The sequence below is a fragment of the Ixodes scapularis genome, unplaced genomic scaffold (genome assembly GCF_016920785.2).
Source record: "Ixodes scapularis isolate PalLabHiFi unplaced genomic scaffold, ASM1692078v2 PGA_scaffold6__148_contigs__length_123643588, whole genome shotgun sequence".
NCBI classification, from domain to species: Eukaryota; Metazoa; Arthropoda; class Arachnida; order Ixodida; family Ixodidae; genus Ixodes; species Ixodes scapularis.
This window is the reverse complement of record NW_024609881.1, coordinates 17,095,210-17,113,771: the sequence shown is the minus strand read 5'-3', so window position 1 is coordinate 17,113,771 and position 18,562 is coordinate 17,095,210. Positions and strand designations below refer to the sequence as shown.

At 46.0% G+C, this 18,562-nt stretch overlaps 1 protein-coding gene across 1 annotated transcript; it reads left to right on the top strand.

The window, feature by feature from the left end:
* Positions 1 to 239: 239 nt before the first annotated feature.
* LOC120847841 lies at positions 240 to 1,339 on the top strand. The gene is made up of 3 exons (XM_040219745.1): positions 240 to 1,008; positions 1,089 to 1,162; positions 1,271 to 1,339. The coding sequence occupies exons 1-3, from the start codon at positions 240 to 242 to the stop codon at positions 1,337 to 1,339; spliced, it is 912 nt and encodes a 303-aa protein (XP_040075679.1).
* The last annotated feature ends 17,223 nt before the right edge of the window (positions 1,340 to 18,562 follow it).

Here is an 18,562-nt window from a genome sequence, read left to right as displayed (position 1 = left end):
GTGTTGTTATGTTTTACTGTTGAAACACTCCTACTGATTCCACGCGCTCGATCGAGCGAAGTGAGTTCGTCGAACTCACTCCAAGCGAAGTGTGTTCCTCAGGAAGGAGCCGTGTGGCACACTACAGAAATGGCACTAAGGGCGAAGTGCACTCGCTTGTAGTGACACTGAACTAGCCCGTCTGACAGGGGTAAACGAAGTTGTACGCCGAGGCGAACGAGGTGTTTAGGCAGGCCGGTATGAGACTCCACAAGTGGGGTTCAAATAGCGCATCACTAGCGGAGGTGTTCGAGGAGGACGGCGCAGGCCAAAAACCACTCGGACAAGTCGCGAACGTGCTCAAGGTGCTCGGAGTGACTTGGGAACCCAAAGAGGACAGTCTCATGTTTTCGCCGGAGCACGTGATGGCGACTGCTCGCCACCAAGAAAATACGAAGCGCTTCGTGTTGCAAACGACAGCTCGCCTTTACGACCCTCTGGGATTCTTGGCACCCTTCGTCGTGAGAGCCAAGATCTTGTTCCAGGAAATCTGGAAACTAAACCTGGACTGGGACGATGTGCTACCAGATCACCTGCAAGACGAGTGGACCGGGTGGTGCAGCGAACTTGTCGAGCTAGAAAGGGTCAAGATCCCAAGGTTTTGCGACGACGGATTGCAAGGCAAGGTGACCCACCGATCATTGCATATCTTCGCCGACGCCAGCACCGCTGCCTACGGAGCCATGGTCTACCTTCGCACTACCGACGACACAGGAGCGACGACGACGACGTTATTGCTCGCAAAAGGCCGAGTTGCGCCCCTCAAGACTGTCACACTGGCGAGATTGGAATTGATGGCCAGCTTGATCGCCTCAAGGCTGTCCAAATACGTTCAAACCTGTCTTGAGCTTGAGGTGAAGGACGTTCACTTCAGGACGGATTCAATGATCACGCTTTACTGGATCAGGGGAGAGGCCTCCCGATGGAAGCTGTTCGTCAAGAATCGAGTGCAAGAGATCCAGAGAAATTGTGAAGGCGCGACGTGGCACCACTGCCCGGGAAAAGAAAATCCCGCTGACCTCATGACACGAGGTCTGACCGCATTCCAGTTGGTCTCCAGTTCACTGTGGTGGTCGGGGCCGAGTTGGTTGCCACTGCCAGCGACAGAATGGCCCAAGGAAAGGTGCGGAGAACTCCCTCGAGACGCCCTCGAGGAGAGAGGATCGAGAGCAGAAGCGTTTGAAGTCACAGTAACGCCCATTCCAGAGTTGATCGATATCTCGCGATTCAGCTCTGCTTCAAGGATCATCAGAACAACGGCTTGGATTTTTCGATTTCTCCACAACGTCAGGTCAACTGAAAGACGAACGGGACCACTGACAGCCGAGGAGATCGAGGCAGCGCGAACTCACTGGATGAAGGAGGCGCAGCGCTCGGCGTTCGCCACCGAGCTTCGCCGCGCGACCAACTCTACGAAGACCCCGCCTGGTTCACCGCTCCAAGACTTCGCCACATTCATCGATCAGCGTGGAGTACTTCGCATTCGAATTCGCCTGCAGTCCGTCAGCATGACGTATGACGAACGAAACCCGATCGTCCTGCCCAAGCAGCATCGATATTCAGCCTTGCTGGCAATCGACGCGCACCGACAGCTGCTGCACGCGGGAGTCAGAGATACTCTCGTGCAGCTCCGTAACCAGTATTAGATTCTGCGGGGCCGAGAGCTGGTGAAGAAAGTGGTGCGTGCCTGCGTGACCTGTCAGCGCTTTATCGCGACCCCCGCGAGTGCCCCCACGGGACCCCTGCCGGGTGCCCGGACAACACGAGCGGACCCTTTCGAGGTAGTCGGCACGGACTTTGCGGGCCCCCTCTACGTCAAGGGCAAGGACCTCACATGCAAGTCCTACGTGGTGCTGTTCACGTGTGCAGTCACGCGGGCTGTGCACCTGAAGTTGGCTCCAGACCTGTCGACCCGGAGCTTTCTCTTTGCCTTCCGTCGATTTGTGTCGCGCCGAGGGCTGTGCCGCGTAATTTATTCCGACAATGCGTTGACCTTCAAACGAGCGTCGAAGGAACTCACGGAACTGTGGAAGACGTTGCGCCACCCAGACGTAGTCAACCACTTTGCGAACGCGGGTATCCAGTGGAGGTTTATTGTCGAGAGAGCCCCATGGTGGGGAAGATTTTACGAGAGGCTTGTGCGCTCGGTAAAGGTGTCTTTAAGAAAGGCTATCGGAAGGAACTGTCTGGACACAGAGGAATTGACCACCGTTCTGATTGAGGTAGAGGCCGTGTTGAATTCGCGGCCATTAACGTTTGTGCACGACGCGGTCGGAGAGGGGACCCCGCTGACGCCGGCCAATATCCTAGTTGGAAGGCGGCTGAAGACACTTCCGCCGACGGGTGGGGACACGCTCGCTTCCACACCGGAGGAGCTTCGCGTACTCTGGAGGCAGCGAAAACAACTGCTTAACCGATTTTGGGGAACATGGAGGGAAGAGTATCTTCGAGAACTCAGATCAGCGTACGCCACTCAGAACAGGCAGTCTGCGCCCATCAGAGAGGGTCAAATTGTTCTGTTAAAAGAGCCGCTACCACGCCTGCTATGGAAGCTCGGGCGAGTGGAAAGAGTGTTCCCCGGCCGAGATTCTCGGATCCGGTCGTGTGAGATCCGAGTGCATCGCGGCACCATATTGCGAAGGCCAGTGCAGCTTGTGTATCCGTTGGAGTTAATGGAAGTTTAGAATGGACTTCCATCCATTCTGTGGGGAGTGTGTTGGAGCGTTTAAGTGGTCCGTAATAAGCCACATCATTGGCAAGAGGACATCGAAGACGAGGAGGAAATCGGCCAGAGACGTCTTAAAGAGGAGTGCGCGGCAAGGAGCTGGCGGCCGGGGGAGCGCGTGGCCTGGGCGCGAGACGAGGCTCGTGCTTGGAACGGTTGGGAACGACACGTCAGATCACATCGCTTGCAGCTTGTAGATAATGTAAATAAAACTTTGCTTGAATGTAACCATCGACGACTGCCAGAGGTTCCTACACTCCCCTTCATCTGAGGTCAAGTGACCCCTCGATGTCACGTGACTCCCCTGAGGTCACGTGACCCCCGATGACGTCATCGTCACTGCTGACGTCATCAGTGACGTCACTGATGACGTCACCGGCATCCGTATTGTCATCGTCATCATCACTGATGACGCCATCGGTGACGTCACTGATGACGTCACCGGCATCCGCATCGTCATCGTCATCATCACTGATGACGTCATCAGTGACGTCACTGATGACGTCATCGGTATCCGCATCGTCATCGTCACTGATAACGTCACCAGTGACGTCACTGATGACGTCATCGGCATCGTCACGTGACCTCCAGGTCACGTGAGCCCCCCCTCCGACGTCACGTGACCCCCCAAGGTCACGAGGTCATTTGAACCCTGCCCCCAGTGCCCTTCCCTCCTCCTCCTCAAGAGCTGCGCTCTAATTCGGCGTTACAGGGAGTTGTAAACGGCTTTCACTTTTTAACTAGGCCATCCTGCTCGTTTGTCTACTTGTGGGCAGTACTTCCACTTCGCAAGAACATACTCTGGTTAAGGTCACAGATGGGGAACTAACACACATGTTTCCTTGCTCTTCCATGGTTAAAGCTTCTAAAACCTCACGTGCAAACCGGTTTCGATGGTGTCCTATGATAGTAACTTTGTCTAAGTTTGCCTTCAACTTGCTGTCGCTGCAATGTAGGGCTAAGTGACCTGCTGCCGTCAAGTTCTTTAAGCTATTGGCATATTCCCGAGTTCTGTCGTTGATACACCGCCCGGTCTGTCCGATCTACTATGTATGTAGTAAATAACCTGCTTGTCGCACTGGGCGTAAACGGTCCTGTGAGTGGTGCCACACTCCGTGCTTTTGCTGGTTTGCCCCTGGTTAACCTTGCGGCAGAACGGCCTTATTTGGCGCCAAACACAGCACTTGTACCTCGTGCCGATTTGTTACTCTGATTATTTTCTGCGTCTCTGTCACCATCTGCTAAGCACTCGGGGCCCGGACTTAGTCAAGCCAACAAAGATTGACTTTCTTGTCCGTGGCTCCGGATTCTGTACTTGCCGACGCAAAGAAATTATTTTATTTTATTTGATTACATCACAACGGCAAGGTTGGGATGCTCTCATAAGATTTCCTCTTAAAGGGCCACTCCGGCGATTTCTTCATGGTCCCCGATTGAATTTACAATTTTGGTCCTCACCGTGTTTTTCAAACTGGAAGTCTCTACTGGCAACAACGAAAAAGTGACGTCAGTGGAAGTGCAGGGGTTCACTCTTTGGACTGTACAATTTGTTTCCAACTGATTCGAAGCAGTTTCATGGTGTCAAATGAATGCTTTGAAGCTCGCTCCAGGACCCGCGCTCTAGCACGGAACCAATGATTGGCATATTCTATTATTTAGACTGCTCGCGCGACTGGCAAGCCTGCCCGCCACTGACGTCACGGCACTGAAAAGTGATGGAATGTTTGAATGTTGGTTTTGCATCATGTTCATTTACCGATTTCGCAATAACTATTATGAATTTCGCGATACTAAATAGCATACCGGAAAGGGTAAAGGCCGGGGAGACAGAAAATATAGTTAGTTGAAGTAGCTCAAAAAATCCCCGGAGTACCCCTTTAAGGGTTATAGATAGATGTATTCGAGGGTTGATTGAGAATTACTTTTCAACTCGGTCATCACCATCACAGTCGTTGACACTAGGCTGAGGAAATGTGTCTTGATATATTCGGAGTAGGGGGCAGGCATGGCATATTCTGGTAATGAACATCCTGTTGACATCCCAGACAACAAGAGCTAGCTAAAGTGAACATTATCAGAACTTCATTTGAGTAAATAAATGCACAAAACAGGACTATAAAAATGTCCACGTCAGAAAGACATTTATTGACATCAATATTTTGTATACAGCAATCTTAAATGTTATATATACAATCACCAAATTCATTTACGTTCCCTGAAGACTTTTTCAGAGCGAATACAAATTATACTTCAAGGCATTTCGGAAATAAGGCTCAATGCCAAACGTGACATAAGCCCACAAACGGCACTAAGGATGAGGGTGTTGGAAAGGTTTCTTAATAGATAAACTCCATATTCAAAACGTGTGTGTCACAAAAAGATCCAAAAGAAGTTTCCGCATATATGGTACGCATCTGCAAACCGTCATATTATTGTTGCAAGAAACTTCAGCGTCTCTCATGGCGGCTAGCGTTAGGTCGTCAAAACGTTCTTCAGACAAAATGATTCTGAACACTCTTCCAGAGCATTTCAACTTGAATCGAAACCACAGCTGGGCCTGGGTGAGAAAATGTTATGCAAAAAAACACCTCGTGACTAAAATATGTACCTTGATCCATACGTATTTAAAATTATCTTTTGATTACACTTCTACAAAGCCGAATAGGTTATTGCGTAGCACAAGTAAATAAATATGGCACATTTAAAAAAATTCTTCCACAAGAGCTCGACCCCACAAAGTAACGCGCGGAAGCGAAAACAATTTCCCTTCAAAGGAAGACGATGGCTTATACTGAAATTGACTGTAAGGATTGTTTCTTGTTTCGTTTCTTTTTTATAAAAAATAGGAACCAATTCAACCTCAGGTCCTATCGAAATTTCAGCGTTCTGTGTATTGGAAAATAAGTAAGTTTTGAAATTTTGTCGAATATGTGCTACAACCCGTTCTTCCGTTCTTTTTATGAAATATCCGTTTCACAGTCATGCCTCAGAACGCAGTATACTGTAATTGAAAATCAACTTTTGATTAAAAAAAATAAAAAGGGAAGTTTCACGGGACACTCCAATAAAATGTTTTTTGATAAAAGCCTAGAAAGGTTCACACTACAATCCAATTCAATATAAGATTCGAATGAAAACGAAAGGAATGTGGGGACTACGAATATTGTATAGTTGCTGTCACACGATGGGTAAATACTTGTGCCGAGCGAATCCTCGTTCAAGGTTTCTATAGGCCAATAATTCATGTTCGTCAATATTTAAAAAAAAAACTAAATCTTAAAATAGAAACTATAAAATTATTTTGAAAGAATAACATAAATACAAGTAAACTAATGCAACGAATTACAAGTATATGTACATATTTAAACGTCAAAGTTCTGCCAAATTCTAGCGAATGAATAAAAAAACTTACTGCTCATTTTAAAATGTTTCGAGCACTGAAGTTTCATAATTTGGCCAAAACAGAAACGTCATCTGGATTAACATTTTTAGAAAATTTCCTTTAGTTTCTGGCACGAACGGGAGGACGATCTTCTTTTGTAATGCGAGTGGCTGGTATCACATATTTCGAATGTTGTTTCGGTTTCATCCACGCGTCCTCCGTGCGATTTCGGCAGTTCACGCACGATAAGATCGCCTCAAAAATAAGCATAAGAACTGGGAAGGACATACCTAAGGCCCAAGCCAGAAAGAACGGTCTCAGATCGTCTAAATTCAAAACAATATCTTCGGTATATTCCAAATTATTCTCGTGAAAGAATCGGCTTTTGTATTCGGCAAGGGCAGCGTATCTTTCGTATAAGCCCGCCTGAATCCCCCGACTCAATGTTGCGCCGAAGTCCTGACGGTAGACCGACGATGACCTCATTTGTGGCCCTACGGGGTACGAGAACAAGGCGCCTTCGGTCTCGACATAGCCTCTTGCGAGAAGCTTTCGCCTCAAAGCCTCGCTGGGACCTGTTCGCGAGTTGTAGGTGAAGAAGGTGTCCTTTCCGTCAGCGGAAATTATAATCCAGCTACGACTTTGTAGACCCGACTTCGAACTTTGAAAGCATTGGTTTCCTGACCGGATAGCACCATTCTTAAAGATGATTAGCGGTCCAAGAGCGCCAAGGATGCAACGATTTTCAAGGAAGCAGAGCCGATGTCCTCTTCTAACAAGATGGTCAAACGACACGAACTCTGTAGCTTTCCCATCGAGTGGAAGGTCGATTAGAAGCGAAGTGAGACGGCCTTTGAATGCTGTTGACATCACGACAAACATTTATGCCATTATGCCGTACAACAATCGGGACGGATACGTGTTCAGCAGGCATGTGTGAAGCTGAGTGCTCTGCTGAAAGAATGCCGCAACCATCAGAAATACAAAGACAGCAATATTCATATCCTCCTTTAGCGTAATCTTCGCTATTAGGCCATACGTCAAGACTAATAATAAGCAAGACGCCAGAAGCCCTACCCATACCTCCCAACAAAATGGCAAGATAAATATTGTTTCTTTGAAGACCGGATCACGCTTGCGAACATAAAATGAAAAACCTGCCGATCCGAAATGATTAAGCGCAATAAATAGGCCATCGCTGTCTCTATCCGGACGGTTGTTTAAATTATTGACATATCCACTGAAAAATAGCTCATGAGTGTGGAAGTTACTGTCAAATATAACCGAAGCGTTGCGGTGCGTCAACAGCTGTAATATAACGTTGATACTTGGATGCTGGCAGGCGTAAGAGTCTACACATACGATGTGTATTAAGCTCCCATTAAGCGTCCGTTGCCGTTCTAACAGACCCCTCGTAAGAGTTTGTGGTTCGATTACTTTCCTTTCGAACTCACTAGTCAAGTTGAGACTGCCGTTGTCGAAACTCATTACGTATCTACCGTTGGCTCTAGGGTATGGTGGGTGAAATGGCCATGTAAAAACCTTTATATTACCTTCCGAGGAATGTTTCCCATATTCCGCTACGATGAAAGCAGACTTGAAAAAATCTGTTTGAAGGCTATTCCATAGATTATTAATAGCGTATTTTCCACATATAAAGTAAACTATTTTAAAAAACGACGTCCTAAATGTGAAGCATATCTTGTCCTTGCGATGCTTTGAGTGTAACTTGCCGTCAGTCCAGAACGTCACTGGTTTCTCTCGGGAGTCCAGGAAAGCCTTGAACAGCGCAGTGTTGTCCTTGAGGCAGTCTGTACGTGCAAAGACGTCCATGAAGCCGTTCCCAGACTCAAATGAGAGGATGAACTCGATGGGTATGTCTTTAAACAACTTCAGCACACTGTCTTTATACTTCAAACTTTCTAAGATCGTAGGTTTTTCCAGAACCAGAAACAGAAACATGGTTCCTTGCAATAACGACAACATTCCTCGCAGTCGTTGAGATTTATATGTAACCCAAGGTCTCTGATATATTTCGTAGCTCTGAAGAAACGTAATTTTGTTTTTCTTAAATACCTTAAAACAATTGTTCTTGCAGACAGTATTTTCATCAAAATAACGTACGTGTAGGCGGAACGGGAAGTCTTCGCGTATGTCCTCCTCTATCCGAACGATGAAGTTTACGCGCTCTGGGAGTACGTTCGTTGGAGGCTATCAGACTGTCGCTGCGTCGATATGGGCTCGGTTTCTCCACCTAAGGTTCTTATATCCAATTTCAGCCGAATTCTGAAACGCTGAAATTATTCCACTACTAAAATTTGTCTTGCTAAATTGGACGTATTTATTGAGGCATACAAAGAATTGTCGCGGTTCGCATATTCTAAATTAGGTGTAAAAATATGCGTGCTGTTCTATTTCCTGGACAAACGAGATAACGTTTTGTTTTGTTTATTATGAAGCTAGAAGAATGATAATATCGAAATATGTTGAGTCGTATATTTGATGTTTTGACCAAATTTATTGGCAAGTAGCGCAGCACTTTGCATATATTAAGGACACTTTTTTTATAAGTCAATATTTGGTTTCTAATTTTAGGCCGAATATTTTTGTTCTTTCCGTAAACGTTGAAGTTGACGTTTTAAGTTATTATATTGTATTGCGTTACTCTATCGCCTATAGTCTTTATATGAAAGACTGTTTAAGGCGGTTTCTTCGGAAGAGGTTTGGTTTCCCGACTTTGGCGCTGAAAAGCGAACATGAATAAAAAAAACTAAAATGTATTGTTTTGTGGCGTGCTCGACCGCGACCGTCAGTCGACGTGCATTCGGTTCCTTGTTGGGAGACGGATCTTTCTTTGGACTGCTGGGACACGGAAGAGACTAGAATCTTAGAAAAAAGGGAATATATAGTCCTCCATAAAGGGAGCAACGCACGGTAATCTATGTTCCTTCACAAAGGGAAAAACTTTCGTCCCTGAAAGCAAGGTGGCAAAGGTCCTCCATCGTCTGCATCTCATTATGGAGGCCCCGAATCGAGCAAATCTAGCTCAAAGATGCTTAAGGAGGGCGCTACGTCTATTGTATACTGGGCGAGAAGAGCAGCAAATAAAAGCATAAGACGAGCTTTCCGAAAACTGCATTTATTTCCGAAGCCAGCTTCCCCGCAGGTAAAGAAAACTTGAGTTTCGAAAGCAGTCACTCAGATTTCTCGTCGTCAGCACTGCGATGTAAAACGGAAACAACCGATGCCCAGTTACTTCGTGACACTATTACGTCTTATGTTTTCGATTCCTCGAGCCACAATTCTTTCATTAGCACTGTACACCAAGGACTAGATGTAAACCATTCGCGAAACCAAAAGCCGCTATCACAAGAGCTCCTTATTGGACGGTACCGCGAAGCGAGAAAGAAGGAAAATTAAAACTCTCGCCACGAGATGGCAGCGTCAAGCAGTGTAGTTGCGAGTAGCTAGTTAAATACCGCACATTTCATGACCTACAAAAATAGTTTTGCTTGCTCACGCCACAATTGCTCATCGGGCATCTTTATTGCCATTATTATCCCACGTGTATACACATTACGCATACCACAAACATCAGCAGGACGTACAACCAGCGCATACACATACACGGCACATACAAATATCACTAAGACAGCACACTAACCCGACTACTGCTTCAGAGGTCTGCATTTCCACCTTTTATACTCGTCCTTTTGAAGGTACGGATTTTCTAGGTGATCACCTAAGCAATAAATAATATTTGCAGCACGTTGATTTGTTTTCAGTATTTTTTTAGTACCTCCAAAAGTATTTTGAACTGCTCAGGGGAGGAATTTCTTAGTAAAAAGTAAGCGCTTATGCCGTAAATATTTGAGAAGCCAATAAAACGAGCCGCTCCACTGCTGTTCTAAGCCATTTGTTTGCTTCCCCGCACAGCACGTCGCAGCCAGCTTTTCATTCCTTATTTAGACCAGAAGTCTGGGAGGCTGGAGCAAAAGTCGACCAAAGCCACCTGACAAGTCTCCAGTCTCCGTTACAGCACTACAGAAGCAGAGCAACAATAGACATAATTACAGACATACATCGAATGCTGCACTTGTAACATTGGCTTAATGTCAAACTAATATATATATATATATATATATATATATATATATAATCGTACAAGATCCAGGGCTTGGCTGCCGAGGACTTGTATAGAATAAAGAGCCACTTCAAAAACTTAAACGGGTAGAGAAACGAAATTCCAGCGCTCATTTTCTAGCTTGAATGTGTTGCATGTCGCACTCTAACCTCAAAAACACCAGTCTTCCAATGAAAGGCACGAGAAAACTAATTATAAAGCTAAATAAACGATCTTTCAATGTGCACCTGGTGAAGGCATCCGGAGCCTTCGGAGCAGCGCCGCTCTTTGGAATTTCAACATTTTCCTTCTTATCTTTCCTCCTGGCTCATTTCACAAATCACGCATTGTACTAAACGGTCCAAGAAGACAAAAAGGAAGGACTCCCCTCTTTCTCGGACCCTCGTTCGTCAACCGGACACAGCCATTCTCCCCCTAGTAGATTAGCCCGTCACTCAAAACTCGAACAAAAGTTGCTTTCTACACCCCGTTCAGCCATAAGCTGACAGTGTTGTGGAAGCTACGTGCTCTTTGGGCCAGCCGCAGGCTCGTCACCCCACGGGTACTTAGAACGGCTCGGTTGTAACTTGTAACGCGCTGACGCTATTGACAAATTGAGATCATGCATACTGACTCTAAAGGAAAAGGTCCGCCATTTTCCCATGCATTCTGGCCAAGGTTAGAAGTACTAGAAGGGGGCACGTTGCAATATTGGTGAAGCCTAGTCATAAAAAGTTTAAACGATGTTGTGGCCAACGTGACCGTAGATCTCTCTGGCAATTGGTGCGCGTGACATGTCACGTGTGAGATGGATGGTTGAATGTAGAAGCATTCCTTGCAGGCTTGAGCGCGCTCCGTCCGGTAGGTTTTATCAGATCGAAGTCTAGACTGTGGTGTATTCTAGTACCCCATAGCTAGACGAAGGCTACCTACGCTCACGTGATGTGGTCACGTGATGTAGTCACGGTGCCTGATAAGTGAGGAGAGCAAGGAGGAAAATGAGAAAGAGGCGAGGCGTCAAGGAAGCATGGCTTGTGGAAGCTATGCGGCTGGCGTAATGCCCTCTCCTACCCTTCTAACCTCCTTGATTCTGGCTGCCGCAAGCGGCGGAGCATGCTGGCAGACCTTCGGGGTCCCACACATGGTTACCAACTGCCTTCGATTTCACGAATATAATTATATTATCAGACCAGTTTCATGAACTCCAACAATCTACAAAATTACCGGTGGAAAGATATTCGCATTCCTTTCATTGCATTTTTTTTTTTTTTTTGGCATAGCGCGCAGATGTACGGCCTCCCGTCAACACTAAACTAAACCAGATAACCGGCTTCGCGGGTGGCCGCGCCCCAGGAATACGAAACCGCGCAACCACCACATTTCTGAGATTTCGACAGAAGCGAAGTTAATGCATGCAGGGTAATGAGTACGCTGCTTTTTATAAGCGTTAGAATAGTTTAGAATTTAGTTTACAACGTTTTCAGTCTTCGCGATTACCGTTGCGACTTTCATCCTTTAGCTGGCAACATTGGTTTCTTTTGTGTTCTGCCGCTCTCTTTCGCGATCTTTCACTCGGGACCCAGGATGTCGGCGCACGGGATTTGCCACTCCTCCTCACCCACCTTTACCCCCTGTATTGACACCACCACAACGCTGAACGCCACCAAGGACAAAGCTCATAACCACGACAGCCTTGCTACGTCACGAATGCGGGGAATCTTTTCTTTCTGTTTTTGTTTGCGCCGGATATCCCATGACGCATTGCGCTCTCCGTTCGCTTCTCTTCCAGCGCTTGCTCGAGTGCACCGTTTGGAACGAAAAATATAGGGTGATTTCAGATAAGATCGACCAAAGGGTGGCTGGTCGACATTTTTAAATCAATTGATGTTTTTATATGACATTGTCTAGTGTCTGGTATAAACGAATCCAAACTTAGTTTTGATCAAAAAAAAAAACTTTGGAGACAAGAAAAATCGTAAGGCAGGGAGAGGTGGACAGTTGCAATAACGCGCACTGATGGAGGGGGCCCGTTTGAGAGTGAATAACTAAAGCGATAACATTAGGAGAACTCTAATACGTTTTAGGCGCAAACTATGGGTACAACTTGCTTGTAATATAAAGTAATAATATTTATTAAAAATTTATTTAGTTTTCTAAAAATTGCCAAACATGCCTGCTCGAACGACAAATGGCAAACTTTGGAAATCTGTATCTCATGAAATAATTTAATCATTATTACATAACTTGCAGACATTATTTTACTAATATATGGCTATTATTGAAAAAATAAATAAGGTATCTGAGTGACACAATAGTTACAATATATTTAGGCAAACATGGGAAAAAAATCAAACAAAGAAAAATTCCAATGCGAATAAAAAAAAAAAACACCACCTTCGATTTTTTTTAAATTTGGGTACCCTGTTATACTCTATTTCGGCATTCATTTCTATTAAAAACATGTTGCATCATTGCACTGTGAAAGAAGAAACCACTCCCCAAAGTAGGGTCCTTTTTCAAAGCCTACACTTAGCAGTGTCCTATACAAGAAGTGACTCTGAGTTCCAGTTTCATGAAACTTGCACAAATCTTTTATATACATTTATTCAGATAAGGTCATTGATAAAAAGAGCGATCGGTCACACAGTAAAAGGGAGGAGAAACTATATACAGCATTTTACATAAGCGTACAAAGTGGTATCATATTAGAGACTAATGATTTGAGAAAAGATGATGCAGTGTGAAGTTGTACCTTCCGGTATATTTTACATCTAGAGTAAAATAAATAACTTTACTTCCACACACAAAAACAAAGATATAATAGTAAGATATTTAGGTTGGCTGTGTATTTACAATTACAAACAATTTCAGGTGACAGATGCCATAATGCCTAACTGGAGCAGCTTCGATGCTCTCGGTGTATGAATGACTCGTGGCAAGCCGATATATTTTATCCTGCTCGAGGATAACATTTTGGGATTTTTTTTATAGTGATCAGATAAAAATTATTAGTAACCACTAACAAAAACAGTAGGTTAAATACCCCGTGAATAAAAATGTGATAAATAAGATGTCCCTGCATTCAAAATGAGCAGTCCTTGGGAAATCAAATTCGGCACTTTACGCTAAGGTTTTCCTCGCTGTACCCATTTAATAAAGTTGCTTCCAAGCAGATCCGACTGTCCGTGCTACATATACGTCACAGGTCCCTTCTGTTGATGACTTGCTGAGCCGCCACGCGTGCCAAGACTGAATGCCAGGGAAGGCGCGCACCGTCAGCCACTCTTCTTTTTTTTGTTCACGATACCGAACAACCTCATTTTCGTCCAGATATACAAGATGCACGCCTTTCAGTTTCTTTGATAGAACGCTCACCATTGTCCTGGCCGTCTGAATTGCGCTTACTGAACGTTCTCTCAGGTTGTTCAGCGTGGCCTGGTGCTTCACGAGTCCGCCAACTCCGTCACATGCATTTTTCCCATGTCCAGATGCAGAAAATAACCACTGGGCTTGTGGGCAATCGTCCTTTGCAAATTGGTGAAGCTGGTAGCGATTCTTGAAATGACTGGCGGCGCCGTCACTTACGTACGTCACGTACGAGTATACCGCAACGTTGTCTTCAACCCACTCCTTCACTTTTTCTAGAGCCAAGCAAGCGTGAGCGGCGTCGTGACACAGGTCCTCACTGATGATGGCAAAGCTGTTTGTAGATTTTCTTGTCGTCACTACACATGTAAATATCGAAACTTGTTTTTGTTTTTTTCAGTGATATGCTTGCACTTCGTCAGGAAGCACGATGGTCCAGTTTTCAGCAAAGTCAAAATGAAAGACAATGCTCCCGCGTTGCATGCACTGTTTTTCATCGTAGATCGCTTTACCTTGCGTTTGCCGGATATGGTTGTGAAGTACCCAACTTCCAACCGTCACTTGGATGACTTTTAGGAAAGTCTCAGATTCCAAAGTTTTTTTCACAAGGTCGCCGGACTCCCATGTTGCAAGCACAATCTCTTCATCCTCCGGGATATCAAGTTCCTGGAGTGTAAGAAACTGGCCTTTTGGGCAGTGATCACAGTCTCCTTGAAGGCACAGTTCTGTTGCTGGGTCGCACAGAAATGCCGAGTTCATTTCACCAGTGTTGAATGTTGAGCATGTAACGTTCTCTAGAGCGGCAATACAAAGATAATAATTGGCGCAGCGCACACAAACGCACACTTCCTGGTGTGGAATACATTGGACCCATCTAGGGCGCAACGAATAAAATTTCGTTAGCCCAACGCCGGAATCGGAATACTTGTCTTTGTATATACGGAAGGCCTCTCGTATTGAGCGTGTCATGAAGCGCTTTGGCACGAACGTTTTCTCTCCGTTGAGCATGACAGAGATGACGTCCTTCTGGTTGGGACTTTGGCGCGAACATTGTAGCTCGTCTTTCGTGAAGTACTAGGGCAGCAGACAGGTTCTCAGGGCTCACCTTGCACCTCGTGTAAGGATCCGGCTCATACCACACGCCATGCTTTTCCTTGAGTTTTCGGGATTTACTGATGAGGTACATTGAGGCCTGTGGAATCATCTTTTGAACCTCATTCTTCGTCAGTGTTGACGGCAGGAGTGTAAGCAGTTGACAACGTTCCCGGAGAGAGGTGGCGGTTTCAAAGGCCTGCCGAAAGTTGTCCACCCACTCAGTGCATGTGGAGCATGTTGGTTCGGACGACCCCGATGGTGCGTCCCTGTCGTACGCAATACGTAGCCTTGAGCGTATATTCTTGACAGCAACCTGCTCCAGTTCTGTCTGCTTTCTCTTGACATAGGCAGGCCTGTCCCGACTTCTTACGACGCTTGCTTGTCTCAGCGGCGACACATCTGTAGGTAGTATGCTGCGATTTAGATCTTCAATTGCTTCTTCAGCTGGCACAAATATGTCAAGGCACTGCTCTGAGCTTCGCATCGAGATCTCCTTAGTGATGTGCATGAAGCAATGGTAGCACAGGTAGTCCGTCGCACTCACTTTGGTGGAACAGTCAGGCGGAAGAATTTGCTTCAATGAATTTAGGTCCAACTCGCCAACACTTCGAAAATTCCGCTGCTTTGGTATAGTCTTTTTGTGTTTGCAAAAGTAATCTGCACAAAACACTCGTTCGGAGCTCCAGGACGTCTTCATAATGTATACATAAATAATAGAAATTAAACCCCAACTGATGGCATATAATTGCCAAATGAAAGAACTACTAGGTGCACAAGTGACAAGTCCGAGGCTGAGGAGCTCACTCACTGCAAACGTACATTTGAAAAGAGAGTTCACAACTGAGGCTGTCGGCAAAGCTTGATCCACGTCAAAGGAAGAAAGAGGGAAAGTCTCCAGACAAAAAATTGTGGTCAGCGGCCTTCGAAAAAGACTTTCCGGAATCGCACTGTCGTCCCTCCACGCGCTGATATGAAAGCACCCGAGCTTCTACCACGTGGTTCATGACCAGTCTTGTACACGTTACTCGAAAAAAGTAATCGATTACAATTACAATTACTCTTGGTTTAAAAGTATTCAATTAGATTACTAGATTACGTTCCAGAAAAAGTAATTGGGCATTACTTGAAAAAGTAATCGTTACTTTCCCGATTACTTTTTCGTTACTTTTCCGAGTGCTCACGAAGCTTCGCACCGTGAGCACTCGGAACAATGAGAAACGGAATAAAAATCAGCTACTTTGAGGCACATCATATGAAGACAAAGGCACGTGTATATTAGGGAGACGTTTATTTCTTTTTAGATGCAACAGACACTTCTTATGTCTTGGTTAATTTCAGCAGAAGCTGGCGCTCGAAGTTGCAGTCGCTCATTTTCCCGCGTTTTCGGGTCAGGATGTCCGCTGCTACGCTAAACACCCCCTCCACAGGCGCGCTAGATGGCAGGGCAGTGTTAAACCTAATGAACACTTTTTGTAGGCGGGGCTACTCCTTCAGCATTTCCGTCGAACTGTCCGGAGAGCTGAGGTAGCGTGAGACTTCTCCACTGTCCCGGGTCGATCTTGGCGCCGAAAAAGCGAAGAAATCGTCAACAGGGGAACCTCCGCAGTCAGCGGGAGGTTCCTGTCCGCCGGTGGGCGATCCTCCGTAGCATGGGCGGTTCAGCTCGTCCGTTAGCAGCTGAGCTAGCTCCTGCCGCTTGGCTTCGCCAAGAACCCAGCCGACTTTAAACCGGGGGAGCGCAATGGCTGCTAGCAACAGCTCCCGGTCGTTGATCAGGGGACCAAAACTGTAAATAGAAAGTATCGCATCTGATAGGTTAACACAGTTCCGTCCCGCAAAGAGTGGAAGTAGATTATGCTTCTTCAGAAACTTACCGGTTCTGGATTCCATCAAGCAGAGCATTCACAAGCGGCGCGGAGAAAGCTAGGCCCGCCTGGAGAAGATGGCTGAGCCGCTGCGGGAGTACCGTGATCGTTGGCAGCAGGTACCCCATGAACATGTGTTCTTCTCTTTGAACCATGTCAATCGCACAGGCGAGGGGCTTCATGACCTGCAAATGCAATAGAGGGGAAGGTTAACAGTACGGATGGTTTGTTTACGGTATTGATACGCAGATCCCTCGTCATAAATTCAACCTCCTTTTGTGAAACGTAGAAATAACAGATATGGCACTCTGACCTTACAGTACTCTTCTATGAAGAGTAGGTCATGTGGACGCTGGAAGGGAGGAACTTGTAAGGTCCTGCATAACCCGTCGAAGTCTTTGCCCTCAGCATCCAACTTGTGCACGCACTCTAGCGCATCGTAGAGAGACTTCCACCGCGTTGCTACGGGCCTTATTAATGCCTTCCCACAGAAGCGTCGGATGGTCTCGGCAGCAACCGCCGACTGTCCCTGCTTATTCCACAAGGAGCGGCATGTCCGCAAAACGGAGCGAAAAGGTCTCGAGAAGATTTCGTGACGCTCCGCTGCTCCGGTGTCGGTCGTAGCCTCCAAATTTGGGTGTGCGCAGCACATCTGTGGTGAGGGGGGAGTCGGGCCTCTCCTTGGTCCACGTTTTCAAGCAGGGGTGCTACCTCCACGTCCTGCTAGACCTAGAGCCTTCATCGTCCTGCTCCGAAGGCTCTAGGTCGTCAGACTAAACAGGCTCACCAAACACCCTGTGTTATAAATGAAGAAAATAATAGTTACCCAAAAGAACAACCTGCGTTTACTTTTTGAACATTTGAACCACGACAGCAAGCGGATACACTTTGCTGGTGGAATTTGAACGCTATATTGGATTCACAAAGTGGGTCTGCTTGTTGTCATGATCAGGTATATGCGTGGAATTGTTCTGATGTGCTAAGCAAGCGCTTTTGCAATTCTATCAGTAATTTTGATCAATAAATAACAGGCCGCTATTACTGTATGCGGCAGATATTACCTGAAGGCTTTTACAAAATTGGATCCATTGTCGGTCACGACCTTGGTGACTTTTCCTTGAAGGCCGTACTCCTTGAAAACCTCCAGAAGAAGGTCTGCAACCTTGTCATGCGTGACGCTGCCCGTCATTCTTTGGCAGATCAGTACTGCAGAGTTCCTCTTCAGGGAAGCCGGCTCGAGCCAAGAAACTGTCGCTGCCAGATAGCACCTCCGGAAAAAAAAATATTTTGTATAAACTGTACTGCGAAAACAAGAACCCGCCAGCTTAATCGCCAGTAGACAATACTGGTAATGTCTGAACATTAAGGTCATATTATGTCTCTTAAACTAGTTACGTATTTTAGCAGTATCAGCGCTTTTATATCATCGAATTTAATTTTAAAAAAAAAGTTTCCGCGACAACTCACCTTCTTGGTTTTTTTTTTTTTAAGTGAGAATAATTGAATTGAATTGAATTTATTTCAGCCGCACTGTGCCGAGGACGCCGGACAAAAAGCTTCCATGAGGAGACTTTTATATTTAAATACAGAGACCAGCAAATACAAACCCACGCATATAGCTTTGAAACGAACATTCTGGATATGCGACAAGAACGTACAAGGAATACACGATGTTATCTTAAAGAGACTTACCGTCGGAACGATGTCCAGCAGTAGGCGGTCACAGTGACGTAAGGAACCTCGTCGAAAGCTTTCCGCAGGCTTGTCTTCATCTCTTCGTATCTCTCGTCGATTCTCGCCATCAGCATTCTCCGTGTTCGTACCGTGTTTTCAGGGGCCAAGGTATCCACAAGTTTAACGAAACTGGGAGCCTCGACGACAGAGAAAGGTTGCAGGGAATCTACAACAAAATTCACAATCAGGCTGTCCAGCTGCTTTTGAGGCACCCGCCCGCTTGCGAAGTTGAG